The 24,133-nt window shown below is 38.7% G+C and overlaps 1 protein-coding gene across 8 annotated transcripts in view; it reads left to right on the top strand.

Annotated features, from left to right (window-relative positions):
* The window catches only part of dym (dymeclin), a 74,214-nt gene that overhangs the window by 11,531 nt on the left and 38,550 nt on the right, over nucleotides 1-24,133 (top strand). For all 8 annotated transcript variants that reach the window (XR_013189679.1, XR_013189676.1, XR_013189677.1 and 5 more), the window contains 7 exons: nucleotides 2,498-2,623; nucleotides 4,436-4,572; nucleotides 15,110-15,295; nucleotides 15,392-15,570; nucleotides 16,132-16,257; nucleotides 17,279-17,392; nucleotides 17,691-17,785. Coding sequence is in view for 5 of the 8 variants with exons in the window: in XM_077194685.1 (XP_077050800.1) it covers nucleotides 2,498-2,623; nucleotides 4,436-4,572; nucleotides 15,110-15,295; nucleotides 15,392-15,570; nucleotides 16,132-16,257; nucleotides 17,279-17,392; nucleotides 17,691-17,785 (963 nt within the window). In the remaining 3 variants the exon portion in view is untranslated. The remainder of the gene's footprint in view (nucleotides 1-2,497; nucleotides 2,624-4,435; nucleotides 4,573-15,109; nucleotides 15,296-15,391; nucleotides 15,571-16,131; nucleotides 16,258-17,278; nucleotides 17,393-17,690; nucleotides 17,786-24,133) is intronic.

The raw sequence follows: 24,133 nt of genomic DNA on the forward strand, positions 1-24,133 counted from the left end.
GTTAAAGGGCAGTAATAACTAAATAAATAAAAAAACTGCATGCAATATGGACTTAATGAATCAAGAGACTTAACAGAGAGTTTGTAAATCACAAGGCATTGAAAACGAACCGAGAACTCGAGAAATGTGTAAGTGGATTGCGTAGTTGTTGTATTGTAACAGAGTTCAGTGTGCTGTTGTTGTCCCGTGTCTGTTTTTGTTGCCGTTTGTCTCGTTTCCTTGCTACGTGCTGACCAAGAGAAGTCAGGCGCGGGTCACATTCAGATCCCGACTCGCTGGTTCCTACGTGTTTTTGAGCGATTCTGTAGCCGGAGACAGGATTCTTATCACGCTGTTCTGAAGGATATTGTGAATTGTTGCTCAAATTACCTCACAGATCAAAACAAGAAATAAAATAGCTGCAGACACACAAAAACATCAGAGCGTTTATACTGTGTAAGGTGATGAGGAATAGTTCACCCCATGTGACACATTCCATGTGACATTCTTTTTTCTGTGAAACACAAAAGGTAATGTTTAGCACAATCTTTAGCTACTCTTTTTCATACAAAGAAAGCATATAGTGAAAAAGAGCTGTACATAAATGCAGCATAAACATATATGCTGATATATGTTATATGTGCATATAACTTCAGAGGACAAGAGAAGGGAATGACTGAATTTTAAGGCTTACGCAATTTTTTATATCAACGCTGTCCGTGCTGCTGACCTTTTACCATAGATGGAACAGATTTGTAATGATATAATTCTGTTTATGGTGCTAAAGGTAACTAATCATCGTTTTTCGTTTTGTTAGATTGTTAATGAGAGTTTTTCCATGCTCTTAAAAAATGGTTTTTTTTTGGAGATATGTTTGTCATCGGTAATCGACAATATTCAAACTTTACCAAGCATGTAAGAGACAAGGCTGTTAATAATAATTTTATTCATTGCTGGGGTTTTCTTTAATAAGTATTTTAATAAAAACAAGTACCAAAATATTTATTATCAGCCCAACATAGAATCCACGTCCACAGATCATACACATCCCTCATCCCCGTTATGTTTTTTTGTAGTAAAGTCATCTCAGTTTGGTACATTTGACCTTGTTTACGTCTAGCTGTCAGAATTCTGCTGATTTTTGTTCAGAGTTTTCAACATTTCAACTAGTCAACTCCACCTCAATCTGAAATCCTTTACTTTGTTCCTTTTATTTTTGTAGTTTAGTGTTTTTTTTCATTGCAAATTTTATTTGTGTTATTTAAGAGTTTTGTAATAAATTGTATGTTGTAAATAATGTTGTAAAAAAGTTTATTCGGTATGATTTAATGTGTCGTTAAAGCCCAGTATGTTGGGTTTGGTTGGTCCTCATTGCAAACACAGAATCCTATAGGAAACTCTTCATGTTATTATGAATGTAATGAGTGTGTGTGTGTGTGTGTGTGTGTGTGCTTATGTATGTGTGTGTGTGTGTTTGTGTCAGTGTGTGTGTGTGTGTGTGAAAGTAAAAGGGAATCATGCCAAGTGACTTCACAGCACTGGGAAGTGGAAGTGAAATGAGAAATCTGGAGGAAGGAAACAAGAGACAATAGAAAAAGAGAGAAATTTTTCTATTGATGTTGTGTAAGTGTGTGTGTGTGTGTGTGTGTGTGTGTTTGTGTTTGTGTTTGGAAAATTAGAGGGGGCAATGAGTTCATTTTACAGTAGGACTTCACTTTTTGGGGGATTTTGATGAGTGATAATGTGATAAGTTTTTCGGTTTAATATTTCACCATCATTTGAAAATGATGTCATAGTGCCAATATTTTTATGCTCATAAAAGTATTAAAAATAAAATGTTATGCAGTATATAATGCTTTTTTAAATTAATTTTTTACTTTATTTTACTTTAGAATTTTTGGGTGAATTTTGACCTAGATATGTTTTTATTAGATTCACACAAATATAATTATTTATTGATCACTTGTTTCTTTTACAATCTTACTGTTTCCAATGTTTTATAAAAGTGCCTGAAATTATATTCATAATAACAACTTTTGCAAACACATGATTTTGATGAATAAAAAGAGTCACAAATATAATTGTTCCGTTTACAATCTTATTGTTTACAATGTTTTAGTCAAGCAATAATACTCAGGTGGCCTTATCTGATTTCAACTCAATTAAAACCCTCTTGACCATGGTGAAATCTCTGTAAATCACAGCAGCGATTGCTTCTTAACAGATAAATATCAGTTCTGGTAGGTCACGTTGGTCAAGCTCACATCAGCTGACTCAGTTGATCCACTTCTACCTATAGGAATACGACGCCTATCACAGTATACATGTACAGTATAAGCTCTTTCAGTATTATCAACAGCTATTTTTTTATTTTAAATTTCTTTCAAGAAACAGATGCAAATATGCAAACACCTTCAGGAGAACATAAGAGTTAAAAAAAACATTCGTATGTAAAGTCAGATATCTAAGGGAAGTAATAATGTATGTGTTCATGTTTATCCTGTCTCTGTTTTCATAGTGACATCACCTACAACATCCTGTTTGAATCTGTGACCACCCTCCTGGTGCTGTTGTCCTATCAGCTCTTTCACAAGGAGATTCTGAGGGAGGGGCTTATTTACGGCTACCTGACCAAAGGACGATGGTGAGAAAGAAAGATTACCATACTTGCCGTTTCTGTAATTATTTGGGAAATTTACTGGCAAATTCTGATTGAAAATTGTTTCGACACCAAATGTTTTTCTTTGTACATGTAATTTAAGGTACATGTGTATACTATACGGTTGGAATAAAGTTAGGCACAGATACTCTACCTACCTGAATAGACTCATCTATTTGACCCAGAGTTCAAGTGATGCATTATAAACTTCTTAACTCAAGAACCAGAGCCAATACAAGTTAAAAGTTGTTGCCTACCGCAGTGTTTTATTCTTACAAAGTTTGTCCCATTGTGATAATGTGGCCCCCTGACCGGCATTAACAGAAGGACGACTGTCAAGAGCTGCCATTTCATATGCAAATGAGGGTGTTCATTAATTCGCCAGATGCTCTCATCTGGAGCTTTGCTTGAGTTCACCCGGAGGGCTCGTTTGCATCGCACCAGTGATACTGAGCTTTTAAAGTTCCCTCGTTAGCTCTTCAGCACTGCAGCTGAGCTTGCATGTCTGAGGTCGTTAACGCACACTCGTCAAACCTCACGAGTGTCTTTAGGACTGAGACGTACTCTACGCTAGTGCATGAAAGCAAAGACGTCCAGCTACACAAGCGCCGTATTCTCACTTCACAATGCAAATGAGCATTGAAAAGACCATCAGTTTCCAGAAACCAAAAACTCTTTGCATTCCAACCATTTCCATGTTTCTTTAATTCTTATGTTTTATCTTGACATTCTCTATCTTTACAGAGACCCTAATGCTAATGTACCAAAATAATAGTAATTTCCTAAAATGGCCTATTATTTTGTTTTCCAATTGTTTTTCTATGTTCCTGTGATCTAATAAAAACCAGATCACCATGGTCGGCTGTTTTAAATGACAAAAGTGCTAAATCTATCTATCTGTCTGTCTATCTATTTGTCTATCTATCTGTCTGTCTGTCCGTCTGTCCGTCAGTCCGTCCGTCCGTCAGTCTATAGTCCGTCCGTCCATTCGTCCGTCCATCCGTCCATCATTTTCTGCAGTACCGATACACTGATAACAGCTGCGCTTTCTTGCTCTCTCTTCTGTCCGACAGTGAGTTGACACACACCCGCCTCCTCTCATTCACTCGTCTTATTTGCTAAGGTTGAGTAGTGTTGGTGTGACAGGGCATGGATTTTGGCGTGGGGTAGTGTGTATTGCACATTATTTTACTCATTTCCACAGAATTCGCACTCACATCCAATGAGCCCACACATAAAGCCGCCTCTCAAACAGCTCACGAGTACCAAATTGATACACACAAAATTCTGTCAAAATGCCTGTCTTGGCAAGTATTCACGTAAACACAGGTGGATAAGTCTAAAGTGATTTTTGAATGAATCCATTCATATGGATTACTGTTATAATGTGTCATGTACTTTTAGAAGAAGAATTTCAGTGGATGTCTAGAGGAGTGGGTGTCTAGAATTTCAATGGATGGACAAAAAATTATGAGATAAAATAATATCTTTATGGCATTTTTTTTCCCTGTGGTATGAAATGTTATTGAATATTGATCTTTTTAAAGGTATTTTATCGAATTTGAAATTCTTGTATTGTTACAACACACACACACACACACACACACGTGTGTGTGTGTGTGTGTGTGTGTGGTTTTTATTTATTGTGATAAAAAAAGATTATACTTTATTTCAATTGCTCTCTACATTTGATAATTTAAGTTAACAATAAGAACAGCACAACTGTTTAGTGAATTTGCCCCCGAGTATGGTAGGTTTGCTAAATCTTTCTCTCTCTCTCTCTGTCTCTCTCTGCAGTCTGTCTCTGACGAGTCGTCTGGTGAAGACGCTGCTGTATAACTTCATCAGACAGGAGAAATGTCCCCCCGCCACTCACGTGTTGCAGACGCAGTCAGACGGAGGGCTGCTGTACGGACTCGCATCAGGAGTCGCCAGTGAGTAGAAACACACACTGTCCTGATCACTTATCCATCCAACACACACATACTGGAACTCTTTGCCATCCCTCAGACTGCACATTATAGTATTATTAGGAAATTGATGCAATACAGTATGATACCTTTTGTTTGATGTATCAAATCTGATGCATATTAAGCTGTTTACCAGATTTGTGAACAAATAATTCAGTCAATCAATAAAAAGATTTTTGGGTAAATTATTCCTTCAATAGTGTATATAAACATTTAACTCGTCGACTCGGGGTGGTGATGGCGCAGTGGATAAGACACATGCCTTTGGTGTGAGAGACCCGGGTTCAAATCCAATGTGAGACACCAATGTGTCCCTGAACAAGACACTTAACCCCTAGTTGCTCCAGAGGCGTGCGACCTCTGACATATATAGCAATCGTAAGTCGCTTTGGATAAAAGCGTCAACTAAATGAATAAATGTAAATGTAAATGTAACTTCACATGCTGGTTCTGGGTGGCAATAGCTGTTTCCATCCAAAGTTGTGAATTTAACTTATGGTCAAAATTGGAATATCACATAAAACATTTGCAAATAAAGAACTGTTTCCATCCCATGTTTTCAAGAGAACAAAAAACTCACTTCCTGGGAAATTGGCACAAAATATAATGGGGAAGCCTTTGTGGCTCTTTTTACGTACATCATAAATTACTTGCGTCTCAGAGTGGCAGATGAAACACAATAAACACTGTCATGTCATCTTGCGTTTGGATGCTGGTGTTTGGGATCACAGTCGTATGAAGGAGGGAATTAAACCAAATCATTGTGATGACAGACTTTGGCTCAGGCAGTTTAGAACCACCAAACCAATATTTGCGATTGGTCCGCTGGTTAGTCCAGTTATCCAATCACATGCTCTGTTGAGGCAAAATCATGTGAATTTTTTATTGTGTGTTGAGTGATTTATTCAATAAATGTGTTTCCATCGTAGTTTATGTTCATGTCTTCTTATTGGATAAATCATCCACCTCAATTGAGAGCGCATATATTTTTTATGTGCATCTTGGCATTTCCATTCAGTGTTTTTTTAATGCGTTATCCCGAAATTCGCATAAAAATAGGTGTACTATATATAAACATAGCTAGTGTTGATGTGTGTTTGTTGGTTATGGCTCAGCAGCATCATTTGCTTAAATTAAGCCAGTGTTGTAAGATGAATGTCTGGGTCCGTCGAGGTTGACCAAGTTCTGATTACTCTTTCAGATAATAATATTTGTTTTGGTTGTAAATAAACCCTTCAGTCCAGTTTCTCGTGAATTTGCATGTGAAAAATCCCCACACCTGATTCACACGCTTCTCTGTTCAGCTTTCTCTCCGTCTGACTCTGTCTCTGATAAAGTTGTTCTGTTTGAACAGGCTCTTGTTTGGCAAGCCTGTCAAAAACTAAATCCAGAGCACAGGTTCTCTGTGTGTTATTGACAGTTGTGTCTGTCTCTCTGGTGTCTGGCTCACTCAGACATGTCAACAGCAGGACACAAACACACACTTTTCATTGTGTGAACTGGACTCGGCTTGATCATTTACTTAATATTGAGTTACACACTCCTCATTGTGTGGACTGAATTCAGACCAGTGTCCAACACACACACACACACACACACACACACACACACACACACACACACACACACACACACACACACACACACACACACACATCCACGTCTGTCTCACTCTGAGCACCAGACAGCGCTGAGACACTCTAACCTATAAACACACACTCTGACCTATAAACACACTCTGAATTGGAGTCCTACTTTATAAAATTATATTTATACAATTTTACTAAATTATACTTTATACTTTTTGGACCTCATTCATGAAATATTTTATGAAATATTTATGAATATCTTGTTTTAAATTCAGTTAAGTTATAGTTTTCATTTAAGTTTACTAAAATGTTTATATATATATATATATATATATATATAAAATTAGTTTTCATTTTAATTTATGTTTTATAGTATTAATATTCTTGGACATGGTGATTACCAATGTGGGGTTCAGATGGTGAAAACTTGCATTGAAACAAAAAAGGGGAAAATATATAATATTTATATTATGTTTAAATATGTTATATTTATTTACTATATCACTTGATTTTTCTTTTGAATTATGTTTACATATGGCTTTAATTATTCCTGATTTTAATGAAAAATAACTAACCTGAAGTCTAGAAATTTTATATTAAAATACAATTAGAAGAATATAACATTTTTGTATTTGTTTGTCTTTTAGTGTAACTTTTCAATTAAAAGACAATTAAAATGAAATGTTTTTATGAAATAAAAAGCAAACTGAAACTATGACAACTACTAGTGCTGAGTTAAATGAAAACTAACCTGGCTAGTGAATTTGAAAATTTTAAAATCCAATTTGAAAGTGCTCTTTTCTGTCTTTTTGTTGATTCAGTTAGTCAGAAGTGCGATTAAAGTCTAGAACTACATCTATTGTTGACTGACACTCTGTGGCCAAAAGATACAAAATGAGCTTGTTGACAGCTGAGAGTCAGTGCCAAGATGACGTACTAATGTGTGTGTGGAATCCAGACAGTGTGTCTTCATTGTCTGACGGGTAAATCAGGCCAGCTAAATGGAGACACAAGCCCTGTGTGTCAGTCCCGTCACCCACAGTAGGAATTCTGGGCCTGATCCTGTTTCCGCTGCTGCGGGATGGAAAGATTCAGGCAGGATTAGATGGCCAAAATTCGTCACTCTGGAATTACGCGTACTGGAAAGCCTTCTGGATCATATTAATGTTAGCTTGACTTAAACGTTTACGATACTCTGTCTTCCACCGCCTGATGGTTAATTCGCTCGCAGTTATCAAATTTCTGCTGTTGCCTGGGAAATGGCTTATGGTCATTTTGTAAAGTTACATTGTTTTTAAGCTGCCCTAGAAACATGAATTTGATGGATAACCTAGACATTTATAATTTGTCTCTATATTAAAAGAAATATATTAGAATATATCGCGTCCCAAATTGTTATTGTTGCCAGGCAGTGGTAAAGGTTAATAATTCAATCAAGCTTTATTATATTTTGGATTTTGGTCTGTGTCTATTAGCTCAGACTTCCTGTTTCAATTGGAAATTTGTCAACGCAGTAAAGAAAATTGGGCTCGACAGCTCATCAGATCACCAGTGTAAATGTTTTTTTAAATAATTTGATTCATAATATTGGAAACTATATTGACCGTAACTTTAGCTAGTTTGAAACTGGTTTGAGAGTAATATCACACCAAACTATGGAAGCTTGTTTCTGTCACGGGATAAATTAAAGCAATCACATAGCAACTCCCTAGAAACCACTCTGAACACCTTAGCAACCCCCTAGAAACCACACCATAGCAACCACATAACAACTTCCTAGGAACCACTCAGAACACATTAGAAACCACATAGCAACCCCAAAAATCCATTCATCTTCCATTCATCATCCATTCAAAAATCTCACAATTCTGACTATTTTACCATTGACTTTTACTCGCAATTGCAAGTTTATATCTCACAATTCTGAGACATAAGTCAGAATTGCGAGATATAAATTCAGAATTACCTGTTTTATTTTTTTACATTTACATTTATTCATTTAGCTGACGCTTTTATCCAAAGCGACTTACAATTGCTATACATGTCAGAGGTCGCACGCCTCTGGAGCAACTAGGGGTTAAGTGTCTTGCTCAGGGACACATTGGTGTCTCACAGTGGATTCCAACCCGGGTCTCTCACACCAAAGGCATGTGTTTTATCCACTGCGCCATCACCACCCCATTTTTATTCTGTTGCTGAAGTTTATATCTCGCAATTCTGATTCTTATTTCTCAGAATTGTGAGATATAAACTTGCAATTAAACAAGGTAATTTTTTCACAGAATTCTGAGAAAAAGGTAAGAATTATTAGGTTTAAATTCATAATTGGGAGAAGTAAACAGAATTGCGAGTTTTTATCACATTTGTGAGAAAAAAGGTCAGAAATGTGAGATAAAAAGTCGCAATTACCTTTTTTTTCTTCTTTTTTTCTTTTCTTTTTTCTGAAGCCGAATCAAGCTTCCATACCGAACTGATATGTGTGGTGATCCTCCCCTCAAAAAAAGGGATAGATGATGTACTTAAAGCAGTGCTCTCTGGGAAACACTTGTGTTTCATAAATCAGGGCGGTGATCTGTGTGAAGATGGTGTCTTGATGTTTGCGCACGCGTGTGTGCGCGTGTGTGTTTCCCAGGGCAGGGCTACCGAATGTGTCTTATGATCGTCTGTAATCATTCGGTTCTCTTATTTCTGCTAAATACAGTGTATCTCACAAAAAACATGTTCAGGTCCCATTTCACACCAAAATAAAAAAAGGAGAGTATAAAATTATTGTTTGCAAAAAAAAAAGTCTTTAAGGGCCATTAAGACCATTCTGTATGTTTGCATTGTGACTTTTTTTTTTCATTTTCATGACCAAAATTCTCAAGTAAGTTTTACCAGATGTTTTCTCAGTTCTCAGATTCTCATCATTTTTTATTTTTTATAAAAGGCAACAAATCCTATATGATTTTTTTTTCTAACTGTTTTATTTTTATTTTTTTAAATATGTTTCTTTTCTTTTCATTATAGTAGTTAGTATTGGTGGAGAGAACATGCCTAATTATATCTTTTTTTTAATATCACATTATTAAAAATTATTTCTTTCTTCATGCAAAATGTAATGAATTATATTTAGTATATAAATATAAATAAAACATTTAATTACTTTATTATAATAATAAATATTAATATTAAAGGGTCATGAAACCCTAAACCAAATTTTCTGAGATTTTAACAGAGGTAAAGGAGTAGTAAAGGAGAGAGACAATCATGGGACGCAAAATTTTCGTGGTGCAAAAGTCAAAGTGGGTTGAATATATTTCCCTGCGATGCTGCCAGGGCTAGACTCTGGCTCCGGGCGGTTGGTTGGCCATCAACCACGGACACTTCTAATACGTGTGCCGCAAACATTTTACCCGAGAGAGCTTCGAGAACTGGAGAATTGTGGACTTTGGCCTTATCGATGACCAATGCAAGTTACGTCTTGCGAGTAATGCGGTACCAAGTCCTGAGGACTTTTCTATCCCTTCAGAGGTAGGCTATGTGTGTGTCTAAAATGTAACCCTGGTCATTTTACTTGCCTTTTGTTAAATAAGCGGTCGTTATGAACATTTGAGATATTTCGATAATATATCAATTGTATGCTTAATGCGGGAGACTTGTGAATGTGTAGTGTTGACGTGCGGGCCGGGCGACACCGTGTGGTGCCTGTGTGTGTGTGTGTGTGTGTGTGTACGTGCTTGCGTGCAGGCAGGGCGAGCCTGCGAAGTGATTCGGGGTCAGAGAGAGAAGCGATAGGATGTGTGTTTGGACGAACGACTAAAAACTCTGAATTTATTGTTCATTATTGATCGTACATTGTACAGAGGTCAAAATTATTGTAAAAATACGATTATTATCGTACATCTGGCAACCCTGCTGGCTGATGACAGTTCCCCCTCTCCTCTCCCCTGCCGTGCCACACCCACTCCCTCCCTTCTTCTCACAGCCATCACGCCCATTTAAGTTGCATTTTTCAAAAAGATTGTGAACTAGACTTGAGCTGAAAGAGGGGGGTTTCATGACCCTTTAATAGTTTAGTTTGATTTTGGGGTGAGATATGACATTAGACGCATGTTATTGACAGCTTTCGTGAGATTCCTGATTGATTCCAAATTTACTGTACACTTGGTTGCGTACTAGTGCGATACCGTGGTATATCTAAAGTATTCTGATGTTTTTGTTTTGTGTTCAATCCGTTGAACTTTTGATCTCTGTGTGTAACAATAAAAGTTCCTTTAACCGTCCGTGCTTAACTACTAAATGAATGTAATGCTGAAGTGTTATCGAACTTGCGTCTGGCCTTAACAAAATCTTGCTATTGTGTGAATGTGCTGCCTAAGTCTCAAGGCCGTCGCTGTGTCTGCATTCAGGATTAGTGTCGTCTCACCCTTCACCCTGGCCAGCTCAAACTACAGTGAGAGAAAGAAGGACAGAGAGAGAGAGGAAAAATTGAGATCAGTGAACCCTAGAGTGGAGAATGAGGGAGGAAAAGCATGATTTTAGGGTTAATATTTCCCATAAACCCTTGCAAAATGAATTCTAAGATACATTGACTTGGATCTGCAAATAACCATATTTGCAACCACATAGAAACTCTAGCGATCGCATTGCAACTCCCTTGAAACCTCTCGGAACACCTTAGCAAACGTATAGCAACGATGCTCTCTACATAACATCATCATAGTGGTGAGCTGTGCATGGGCAAACACCATGCACATTTCCTGCTGAAACCAAACTGACAGGAAGTAATGGTGGGCTTATAGCAGCAGACATGTAGTGCTTTATTAGCCTAGTCAGACATGACACACACCTGTGTCTTTTTTTCCCTAGAGCCCAATGCTTGGATGTTGCAGATGACTTTCAAAAATTCCTGACAATGTTGATGTATATATTGTGTGCCACATATGCTCTCTCTAGAGAGATGAGCGGATGTATTTCATCTGACACACGCATGCATGATGTTCTGTCTGCCAGATGGCTTTGCATGAATAAACTCTAATTCCTCTTTGCACGTCTACAGGCTGGCCTTCATGTCAACAAGTAGTTTTCTAGGAAAATATTAGTCTTTATAGTCATTTCTGTAAAATTTTTGATCCAAATGCTCGGTTCAAGGGTTTCTGTGTGCATAACAATCGTCCGAAGAATTTGGCAAAATATTTTATGATACTTTTCAGAAGCATCACTTAATAACCCTTGTATATGTTGTTATTGCTAAAGAATTTGCTCTATGGACATTATTAATGGAATTTTTACTTCCCTAATGGACACAAGATATAAGACTTTATCAGACTCTCATTCTGTATCTGATGTTTCCCTCAGACTTTATAATGAGTAATACATCAGATGCTGTTGTTAGCCATGTGAGTTCTGAATTTGAAATGACATTTTCAGGGAGAGAGCCACAGGGACTTTTACAGGAAGAGCACTATGAAAGGAGGACATAGGTGTGTGTGTGTGTGTGTGTGTGTGTGTGTGTGTGTGTGTGTGTGTGTGTGTGTGTGTGTGTGTGTGTGTGTGTGTGTGTGTGTGTGTGTGTGTGTGTGTGTGTAAGTTAGCAGCAACATTTGTCACCCTCAGCTGCCTGATTATGTACTGACAGCATTAGTGGCATGGAAAACCCCTCTGTGTGTGTGCGCGTTTGTGTGTGTGCGCGCGCATGTGTTTGTGTGTGCGCGTGTGTGTGCGTGTGTGTGTGTGTGTTTGTGTGTGTGTGCGTGCGTTTGCCCAGCTCTGCTGGATGGCAGCCATGTCTTCATTTATCTGTGCTGTTAACACAGTCCACAGTAACAACCCCAGGACAGACACACACACACACACACACACACACACACACACACACACACACACACACACACACACACACACACACACAGACAGACCTCAAGAGCATCTCCAGTGAGGAAACACAAGAGAGTTAAGACACATCACACACATTTCTGCACACAACAGACACTGATAGACACTTTTAAAAGACACTTTTATAGAGTGGTGCAGAACTTTTGCTGCTTTATATTTACTTTCCTTTATAGGGCTTTAAAGAGTTTGTACTATGTGGACATACTCTTAACATTTAAAACTCAAAGCTTTCCAGTCCATCCAGAGCATTAATTGAAACAAAACTGCATAAATGTGTCATTCTGTACATATTTGATCTTATTTTGCATAATTGTATTTATATTTGTATTCAATTTAAATGCATAATGCATCGTTTTTTTCTTCATTTATTATTTCTATATATTTTGAAATATTATTCTACCACATAATTCATAATAATGGTATAAAAAGTTGAATTATGAGATAAAATATTGCGAAAGTATGATAGAAAATGCATTTTTAATGCACGATACAAAGATTATAAGATTATTTGATTTATACTATATAATGACTAACACTTAAGTTGACTTCCGGGGAGAAAAATTATACAAAAGTTGTATAATATGAATGCCTTTCTCTCCCTTTAATATTATATTTGAGTGTTGTGCTGAAAGAAACAGACAGCACACGGGACAAACAGTGAACTAAGAGACATACGAGAGTGTTAATGAGAGATTATGTGCTAATCACAGGGGGCTTTTCTTCATCCATCATTTTTCGCGTCATAAAAGTGTGTCGATGTGTCTGAGAGTGAGGCTTACAGGCTTCTGATTGGCTCTGATGAGTGGATTGCAGACTCTGGCATCTCTGCTCGCTCTCATTGGTCAACTGGGGTCGCCATGGCGTCTCTTGTACAGTTCCAACATGTTCTCAGTGCTTTTGGAACATGATGATGTCATATAAGGAACCTAAAGGACAGAAGCATCCAATAATATCAGTCTAATGACCTTTAATGTTATCAGTGTCTTAATGATATCAGGCGTCTAGGAGGGTGGAGGGCAGTTTTCGTTACTCTGTGACTTTTTCTGCCAGTGTTGTTGTTTTTATTTGCGGTGGATGTTTGTTAACATCCTGGCTCCAGATTAGACTGCTTCAGTCTGCTCGTGGGGCCGCCATGTCCAGCCACAAGTGATTAGACATGGAGACAGGCATCTCATTTCCATCTCAATTCTTTCTCGCTCTTTTCCGACCTACCTGAGACAATGCCTGAATGATTAAAAATCTGTTTAAAATCAATTACTTTTCATCGACAGCCTGCTGTGAGCACGTTGTTGGACAGAAAATGTCCAACTCTTCTTGTTTTTTCCCCCACAATGTTAAAGTCAACATGACGTCCAAATCGACTGTTTATTTTCTTAATTTTTGATCCTGGTCAGTTGTGATGCATGATTCTTTGCATAATTTGTCATTCTAAAGAAGCAAACTTTAATGAAACAACTTTCTTTACTGGCTGATATCAAGTCGCTCTTCTTTTTTTAACCCTTTCCCTCCAGTGTGAAATGTAATGGCCACATTTCCTTATCTGCTAGAATTCCCAATGTATAAAAAGTTCCACGCTACCAAATTTTGTTTTGAATCTTAATTAAAAACCATAATTTAAAACATGTGCTTGTATGATTTCTCCTGATTGGCACGGTGTATTGCTGTAAGACATACTTATTTTCAAATAGACATTTACAGAGGCAAACTGAACAAAGGAGTGACTGTGATGCTGTAATGAGCGCTGTGGAATCTCTAAAATATATCTGAAGCTATTGAGGCAGAAGAGACTGTCCTTTTTAGAACCATTAGCATGTCCGGTTCTCTACTGCACTTCCTGGAGATTCTATGAATGATCTTTTGCTTCAATTATTCCTCTTCTGGCCCGAAGCAACTTTTAAGTGCGTCACCATTGCAAGCCATGTTTCAAGTGTGGCATGTTCTGTACTTCTTTTAGCATTTTCTTCCATCCACTTAAAGTCCCCCTGTAGTCAATAAATGTATCCCTTAAAACTCATCTTTGATCCCCAAAATTTCATATTTAAACATTAATTTTCCTGTGAAAAAATATATAATATAAAAGGTGTTCTTCATACGTTAAAATAGCTTGAATGTAACTCTAAACCCTTGCTTCATTTAGTATACGCAGATCCACGAATATGAAAATTATGAATTGACTTCAAACTGCTAATTTAACAGCTGATATCGTGTTACTAATGTTACACAAACCATGTTCCCATTAGCCATCTCAGAGTCAGACAGCTACCTTCTAAAAATCAACATCCTTAGAAACGCATTGAACGTCAGTGGAGAAAGGCATATGGTTCAGCATAACATCGTAATATACATCATATATATAATTCACATGCTTGCTAAATGCACCCGATTTTTCATATAAACAGAAAAATATACCGGGATAACCTGCCTTTTCTTAAAACTCCCCTGCTACGCAGCATATGCTAAAACACGGCCCCCCTCGTGACGGGATTGGTTACAACATATTTGTGATATAGAGAACAACTGCAATTTCAGACTGCATTTTTGAGACTGTCTTTCGTTCACTGAAGTTTTGAAGAGAAAAAACTGAGCAACTGTTTTTGACTTATGAATTTGCACATGGTTTCTGTTAAAGCATATATATATATATATATATATATATATATATACACACACACACACACAGAGACATAGACGTATATAAACTACCTTAAAAACTTGATTTTCACCATAGTGGGTCTTTAAAGGTTTCTTGCAGCAAATTCAGTTGTAATTAACTTTTTCACATCCATTTTATCGTCTCTCAGGTGAAAATCATGAAAATCATTTCGAAAAGTAAATGGCAGCAAGCCTTGCTATTTGAAGTCTCATTCATGTTTGTATCTTTGTATGTTGTTTGTATTCATGTAATAATGCAGGAATTAATGTTAATGATAATGTGAAAAGACAATGACCTGTAAATGTTTGTTATGCTTGAGGTCACCATTAATTCAACCCACTCCATGAAGAGAACATGTGTAACTGGTTTCTGTGTTATTCAGGTGGGTTGTGGAGTGTGTTCACGTTAGGCGGAGTCGGCACCAGACCGGGGGCGGAGCAAGAGCAGAACCCTCTCCCACTGTCCAATCAGAGTCTGCTATTACTGCTGGTCCTGGCTAATCTGACCGACGGACCGGACTGTCCGAACCCCTACCGCCAGGCTGTTACCTGCTTCAAAAACACTCAAGGTAAACCAGACCGGGTTTGTTTTTTAGTTTGTTTGTTTTATTAGGTAAATTAATTTCACAGGAAGTGCTAATCAAACTCCGTTGTGTGTGTTTCAGATACCTCGTCCATCCCGTCTCCTCAACCTCACACGTTTCAGATCAACTTTAACAGTCTGTACACAGCACTGTGCGAGCAGCAGAAATCAGACCAGGTGACATTACTGCTCTACACGCTACTGCACCAGAACAGCAACATGAGGACGTATATACTGTCCCGCACTGACATGGAAAATCTGGTGAGCACACGCACGTTCAGCACCTGTCCATATGCGTTTCATAGTGCTTGCAGAATATATGCATTCATTCAAATGCAGTTACAATTTCCTGACTCTTGTCAATCTTTTTCTGTTTATTGGTCGACCGATATATCGGATGATATTTGGCAATTTTAAATTTTAGGCCTGTAAGTTCTGTTATGCTGATGTGTTGGAAGCTAGTAAATTATTAGACAGAACTGTTAAACAAAAAAGTAAGCAGTATACAAAAAAGTATTATAGCGTTTGCTTTTCTATTATGCATGTGGATTTCGTAGTGCTTGCCTTCATTCAAAGGTAATTGTATTTTCCTGACTCCTATCTATCATTCACTGTGGACGGGACTTTTTTCACAGGGATTGTTTTTGCTTTGTGGTTGACTGATATATTGGCTAATATTTGATTACAGAATCTGGAAGTTGCCATCTAAAGTATAAATCTTTTTTTTTTATCGGCTTTCTGCCACCCTGCCCATTAAGATCATCAATCAAAGTTTTTTGTTTTACCACAATAATAAAGTATCTTCTCTTTCTGTCTATGTAGGTTTTGCCGATTCTCGAGATCTTGTATCATGTCGAGGAGAGGAACTCTCATCATGTGTACATGGCCCTCATCATCCTCCTCATCCTCACAGAGGACGACACCTTCAACCGCTCCATACATGAAGTGGTGAGGTCACACACACTCTGTTGGATGAAGTCAGATGAAAACATTGAATCTGTCATGAAAGCTTCATTTGAGAATCTGTAGTGTTTTAAGGCCCGATATAGTACTTCAAGCTAAATTTTGAAGAACGAATTGATGTGACGTCATTTCAAACAAAATCTGTCCAAAATGGGAGTTTGAAACAGCTTACCAAAGTATACTTTCCAGAAAAGAAGGTTCTGCCATGTAAAAGAAGGCTCTGCTGCCTTAAGCTGATTTAAACATATCCACATCGATCAGATGCTTTCTTCACTGCAGTTTTCTTTGTGTTTTTATTTTGTTATTGGAAGGAAAGCATGCAGCACATATTTACTTATTCATCTAAACGTTGTTCTCAGCATCGTGGGCGTCGTCGGGATGTTCGCTAACAGTATATCGCTGGTCATGTATTTCAAACTTATTTTTTACCCCTAAGTGAAGAACTTCGCAGTGAGTATATAGGGGTCTTTAGATGTATTTAAAAAATGATCGGATGGTGGTTCATGATTCCATATCTGTAATTCCAGGCTTTTATTTGTCGCATCTTTGAATGCAGCAGCAGTTCTCGTGTTTTTTCTCTCACGCAGACACTGTTAGTTCAGTATATGCACAAACGTTTGTTTGGAGGCTGTTTTTTTACAAACAATGACAGGGGTGCCTTGTAACACTTTACTTAAAGCCTTTATGTATAATGCATTATAAAGATATTCATAATGTACATTGCAATGCATTATAACCTTTCATAAATAATTGTTACTAAAGTTAAAATGCATTATATTATTTGCAGATTCCTTGTTGCATCTGAAATTGGTTATTTATGTTTTAATGCCTTATACTAAAGGTTTTAAGTAAAGTGTTACTAAAAGTCAGTATATTTCATCTTAGTTTTATCATGCAATAAATCCCTGTTTTACCCTTTAAATAGAGGAACTTGTGTATTTATTATTTTATATATTTATAAATTATTATTAATTTATTTTTGTTTTCTCTGTTCTCTCTGACTCAGGTGTTGAAGAACATCTCGTGGTATACTGAGCGTGTTCTAACAGAGATCTCTCTAGGCAGTCTGTTGATCCTGGTTGTGATTCGAACCATACAGTTCAACATGACACGAACCAGGGTGAGACCAGAACCAATGACAAAAACAATCATTTAAAAGTGAAGCTCCATAAATATCCAGATCTTTGGCCGTGGGCACATGCAAATTTATTATGTAATAGCGAGACTCACAACAACCAGCTCATGAGATTTACAGGATTTTATATTAGATCTGTGAACACATTAAGTCCAGGGAGTCCAATGAACAGAGCAGGTTTTTATATTCAAAGTATAATGGAGTCATTTCATTCTGTTTTGCCCTGCGAGAAGAAACAACACAAATTATTTATGCATGGTTTTATTGATTTCCCCTCCTTCAGGATAAATACCTCCACACGAATTGCCTGGCTGCCCTAGCTAACATGTCGGCCCAGTTTCGTAACCTTCACCAGTACGCCGCCCAAAGAATTATAAGGTAATTATATATATTATATATATATATACACGCGCACACACACACACACACACACACACACACACACACACACACACACACACACACACACACACACACACACACACACACACATAGATAAACACATCGTCTATTTTACTGAGATTATGTAAAGCACATTGGTCAACATGTGTTGTTTTAATAGTGCTATACAAATAAAAGTGACATTGACACACACATACACTCACGCCAGTGCTAGTACCTTGCTACTACCGGGTTGGATCCCCTTTTGCCTTAATTCTTTATGGCATAGATTCAACAAGGTGCTGGAAACATACACAAGAGTTTCTGGTCCATATTGTAATGATAGCATCACACTGTTGCTGCAGATTTATCGGCTGCACATCCCTGATGCGAATCTCCCATCCTTGCACATCCCAAAGCTGCTCTATTGGTTTGAGATCTGGTGACTGTGGAGGCCATTTGACTTTAGTGAACTCATTGTCATGTTCAAGAAACCAGTTTGAAATGATTTGAGCTTTGTGATATGGTGCGTCATCCTCGCTGGAAGAGCTATCAGAAGATGGGAACACTGTGGTCATAAAGAGAAAGCCATGGTCAGCAATACTCGGGTATTGACTGTGGCGTTTAAGTGAAGCTCAAGTGATACTAAGGGGCCCAAAGTGTGCCAAGAAAATATTCTCCACACCATTACACCACCAGCAGCCTGAACCACTGCTACAAGGCAGGATAATCCATGCTTTCATGTTGTTTACACCAAATTCTGAATGTTGCAGAAGAATGAGAGGCTTCATTCGATCAGACCAGGCAACGTTTTTCCAATCTTCTATTGTCCAATTTTGGTGAGCCTGTGCAAATTGTAGCCTCAGTTTGCTGTTCTTATCTGACAGGAGTTGCACCGGTGTGTTTTCTGCTTCTGTAGCCCGTCTGCTTCAAGGTTGGATGTGTTGTGTGTTCAGAGATTGTCTTTCTTCAGACCTCGCTTGTAACACGTGTTTATTTGAGTTATTGTTGCCTTTCTATCAGCTCAAACCAGTCTGGTTATTCTCCTCTGACCTCTGGCATCAACAAGGCATTTTCTCCCACAGAACTGCCACTCACTGCATATTTTCTCTTTTTCATACCATTCTCTGTAAACTCTAGAGATGTTTGAGTGTGAAAATCCCAGTAGATCAGCAGTTTCTGAAAATTCTCAGACCTGCCTATCTGGCACCAACAACCATGCTACGTTCAAAGTCACTTAAATCACTTTTTTTTCACTTTCTGATGCCAAATGCATTGAGTTGCTGCCATGTGATTGGCTGATTAGATATTTGCGTTACCGAGCAGTTGTATAATAATAATAATAATAATAATAATAATAATAAAAATATATATATTTTAATAATGTAAAATATAATAAGCGTACATGAATATATACATATATATACTCATGTACCAGACGCTTATTATATTATACATTATTATATATATATATATATATATTATTATTATTATCATGATGTTGATTTACATAAGTTATAATATAATATATATATACATATACATATAATCTTTTGAAGGAAATTAATACTTTTATTCAGCAAGGACACATTAAATTGATCAAAAGTGACAGTAAAGACATTTATGTTACAAAATTCTACAAAACATTTCTATTTTAAATTTATTCTGTTATTTCTGTTCACAGTTTGCACATAAATATTCCGCAGCACAACTGTTTTCAACATTGATAAACAGGAATGTTTCTTGAGCAAATCATAATATCAGAATAATTTCTGAAGGATCATGTGAGACTGAAGACTGGAGTAATGATGCTAAAATTTCAGCTTTGATCACAGGAATAAATTAAATTGTAACATTTTAACAGTTCTTTTAACTTAATAAGCATTAGAGACTTCTTTGAAAAACATTAAAGTATAAGCAACCGCAAACTTTAGAACAGAAGTGGGTATATATGTAGCAATATAATATATAAGATTAAATCTTAAGATTTAAACAAAATTTGTTCCCTTTTTTTGCTTTAATAAAAAAAAAAACTCTTGGCAATTATAAAAGTATGTAGTTTATTTGTGAGTGTGTGTTAGCCACTACTGTCATCAGTTGAGACTGTTTGTGTTCATGTTGAGAAAATGGGCTTATTTTCATGTGTCCAGAAACTGGATCTTGTTTGAGATCAGGAAGGTGAGCAACTGTTATAGAACAAACAGGCGCTTTCTAACACTTCCATTTAGCCAACGTTCAACACAAACAGATCGGGTTTCATTGCATGTTGTTTGTGATTCACACAATGAATTAAAGTGAATGAAATGTTTGTTGACTTCGGTAGGAAAACACCCAGTCACCTCAGATGCTCTGAAACCGAGACGCACCGGCTGTTGAGAATCAACAGTTTGATTGGTTGGAAAGTCAGGCTTTTGTTTCCTGAATAATATCGCACATCCTTTTATGTAACATGAAAACATTGTGCCACGTTGTGAACAACAACGTAAAAGAGCATGTCCTCTGGCAGAGTCAGTGGCTCTAGTTTGAGCAACATTGCCATTTTTTTTTATTGTCCTGTCATTCTGAAATACATGTTACCATGTTTATGTTTTGTTTTTTGGTGCCCAGATTTTGCCATTACTTCATCTGGAACAGAGCAAACGAAGCTCAGAGGAGATTTAGCTTGCGAGCAGTAGATTCCTTAAGGTTTCTTAATGATTCCATTAGCGATTCCTTTAGTACTTTAGACTGATTCAAACTGATAACACGTGAGATTGCGACCGAATTGGTCTTTTTTTGACCCATTCATTAAAAATAGGCACTCAAAAGAGTCATTTGTGAATTGGACTTGGTTGTTCTGTATGTTTGTTGTTCTGATTTCGATTAAAACAATTTAATTATTACATTAGCGATTCTTTTAGTACTTCAGACCGATTCAAACTTAAAATACAGGAGTCTTTTGACCAATTCATTAAAAAGAACTGCTTAAATTTAGGGATTCAAATTATGTTGTTCTGAATGTTTGTTGTTCTGATTTAGATTAAAACAATTTAATTGTTACATTAGCTATTCTTTTAGTACTTCAGACCGATTCAAACTTAAAATACATGAGTCTTTTGACCAATTCATTAAAAAGAACTGCTTAAACTTAGGGATTCAAATTATGTTGTTCTGAATGTTTGTTGTTCTGATTTAGATTCTGCTTTCTTAATGATTCCATTAATGATTCTTGTGCAATTTGGATTAAAACCAGTAACGTATCGTGAGATTGAGACTGATTTGGTTCTTTTGACCAAGTCGTTAAAAATTAACCACTCAAAAGAGTCATTCTGAATTGGACTATGTTGTTCTTATGTTTGTTGTTTTGGTTTAGAATTGATTATGGTTTCTTAATTCCATTAACAGTTAAACTCATTCAAAATAAATACTCATTCAGTATTTTAAACTCATTCAAAACAATACTTTTAGTATTTTAAACCAATTTGAACTAATAACATGTGATATTGAGACTGAGTCATATGACCAACTCATTAGAAAGAACCACTCAAAACATCCATTCGTGAATCGTAATAGTTTGTGCATTAGTCTGATTTCGATTCTGGTTTCATAATTTATTTCCATTTAATTTTTCCATTCCCTTTTAGTACTTTAGACAGATTCAAACGGTTAATACTTGATATATTTAGTGTTTTGATCTTTCAAAAAGTTAATTGAAAAGAACTGCTCATTTGTGAATTGGAATTCTGGTTTCTTAATTGATCCAATTATCGACTCGGTTACTAACGTAACCTCGGTTCCCTGAGAGGAGGGAACGAGTATTGCGTAAGTAGCTTACGCTATGGGAAAACTCCTTTTCTCGAGAATATTGAAGTCTTTATGTAAAACGCATTGCAGCTGCACAGCTGACAGCAATGAACGAAGGCAGCTCGGTCATTGGCTGTGCTGCGGCAACTTGCTCGAACCAATGACGGGGCGACTCTGAATTCGCGACCAATGAGCGCGCTTCGCGCCCGCGCGCGTCAGAGCCCGCCAAGATGGGCGTGGCCAAGAGCTATATATTGGGCGCCCCGTCATGAGAGTTCTTTAGGTTAAAACGACTGAAGCGAACTAACCAAGCACAAGCACGGCAGCTTACGCAATACTCGTTCCCTCCTCTCAGGGAACCGAGGTTACGTTAGTAACCGAGTCGTTCCCTTTCGAGAGGTCTCTCCTATTGCGTAAGTAGCTTACGCTATGGGAACACCATGCAAAACGCCGTGCGTGCTGAACTTCGCCTTATGATAGCCAGAGGCAGGTGCCTGAGCTAAAAAAGCAAAGTTATCATCCAACTAGCCGGCAGAGGCGAGCTTTATATGTGGGAAAGAATACAGAGCGGCTAGAAGGCGCTCAGTGTGACACAAGCACATACATAATCTAGATACGAACTCGTAGTTCAACTAGCATCATGCTGATAGTACATTGGAATGCAGTGTCGGGACCTGTAGGTTGTAGAACCTGATAAATGTGGACGGTGAGGCCCAGCCTGCCGCCGCACAAATATCCTCGATCGGTATCCCGCTCGACCATGCCCAGGAAGAAGCCACACTCCTGGTGGAGTGTGCTTTGACTCCCCAGGGGCATTGAAGTCCCTTAGCTTCATAAGCCAGCGCTATAGCTTCAACTATCCAGTGAGAGATTCTCTGCTTTGAAACGGCGGAACCTTTCGTACGGCCGCCAAAGCATACAAACAGTTGTTCTGTCTGTCTGAATAGGGCAGAACGCTCCAAATACACTCTGAGAGCCCTAACGGGGCAGAGTAGATTAGCGTCGTGTTCGTCTGCTGGGGACGATAGCGCAGTTAGGGAGATAACCTGTGCTCTGAAGGGAGTGGTGAGCACTTTAGGAATATACCCATGTTTCGGTCTAAGGACGACCCTGCAGTCGTTAGGTCCGAATTCTAGGCAGGCAGCGCTTGTCGAAAGCGCGTGCAGGTCGCCCACTCTCTTGACCGAGGCGAGTGCCAGCAAGAGCGCAGTCTTGAGCGAGAGCTGTTTAAGGTGCACGGTTCGGAGTGGTTCGAACGGAGGCCCTTTAAGAGCGTCTAGGACAGTAGCTAGGTCCCAGATCGGCACTGAGGGGGGGCGTGAAGGGTTCATCCTCCTAGCGCCCCTTAGGAAACGAATAATTAGGTCGTTTCTTCCCAATGGACGTTCCATTACAGGGTCGTGTGATGCTGTGATGGCCGCCACATATACTTTGAGCGTGGAGGGGGCGCGGCCCGCCTCCAGAAGCCCTTGTAGAAAAGCGAGTACGTTCGTAATCTCGCATGTTTCAGGGTTCAGGCCCTTGGCATTACACCAGACACTGAACACTTTCCATTTCTGGGCATATAAGCGTCTCGTGGAGGGCGCCCGCGCCTCAGCGATGGTTTTTAGTGCTCCACTCGTGAGGTTCCTGGGAACCCGTTGAGGGGCCATGCATGAAGGGCCCACAGATCGGGGCGGGGATGAAATATCATCCCGTTGGCCTGACTGAGGAGGTCTGGCCTCAGTGGAATCGGCCGTGGTGCAGATTGCATTTGCATCAGATCTGGAAACCATGTTTGGTTCTTCCAGAGTGGGGCTATCAGCAGCACTGCGTCTTTCTCCTCTCTGACCCGACTGATGACCTGCGGTAGCATCGCGATCGGGGGAAAGGCATATAAGGGACGGCTCGGCCAGCTCTGGGCGAGCGCATCCATGCTTTTCGTGAAGAAAAGAGGGCAGTGCGCGTTCTCCTTGGAGGCGAAGAGGTCGATCTCCGCTTTGCCAAAGGTTTTCCATAACCAGTGAATCGTCAGCGGGTTGAGAGCCCATTATCCTGGGAGAATTTTGTCTCTGGATAGCATGTCCGCCCCCTGGTTCAGGGCACCTGGCACATGCGCTGCTCTCAGCGAGCGCAAGTTGTGCTGGGACCATAAAATGAGTCTCCTGGCCATTGAATGCATGGAGCTCGACCTGAGTCCACCCTGGCGATTTATGTACGATACTACCGTCATGTTGTCCGTTCGGACCAAGACGTGTTCGTTTCTCAGCTGTGGGAGCAGGGCTCTGAGAGCCAAAGCGACCGCTTTCATTTCCAGACAGTTTATGTGTAGGCGCTTCTCCGGGTTTGACCAAAAGCCGGAGACAGGCCTGCCCTCGTAAAGGGCCCCCCAACCTATTTTGGAGGCATCTGTCGTTATCATCTTTCTCCTTGTGTTCACACCCAGACTCACGCCTGACTGGTACCAGTCGGCGGCTTTCCAGTGCGTCAGGGCTTTTATACAGCCGTGGTTCGCTCTGATTAAAAGGTGGCCCGAACGCCACGCGTGAGTAGGGACGCGGCTCTTGAGCCAGCGTTGGAGAG

This window comes from Siphateles boraxobius, unplaced genomic scaffold (genome assembly GCF_051911475.1).
Source record: "Siphateles boraxobius isolate OS27281-9 unplaced genomic scaffold, OSU_SipBor_1 11, whole genome shotgun sequence".
Lineage (NCBI taxonomy): Eukaryota > Metazoa > Chordata > Actinopteri > Cypriniformes > Leuciscidae > Siphateles > Siphateles boraxobius.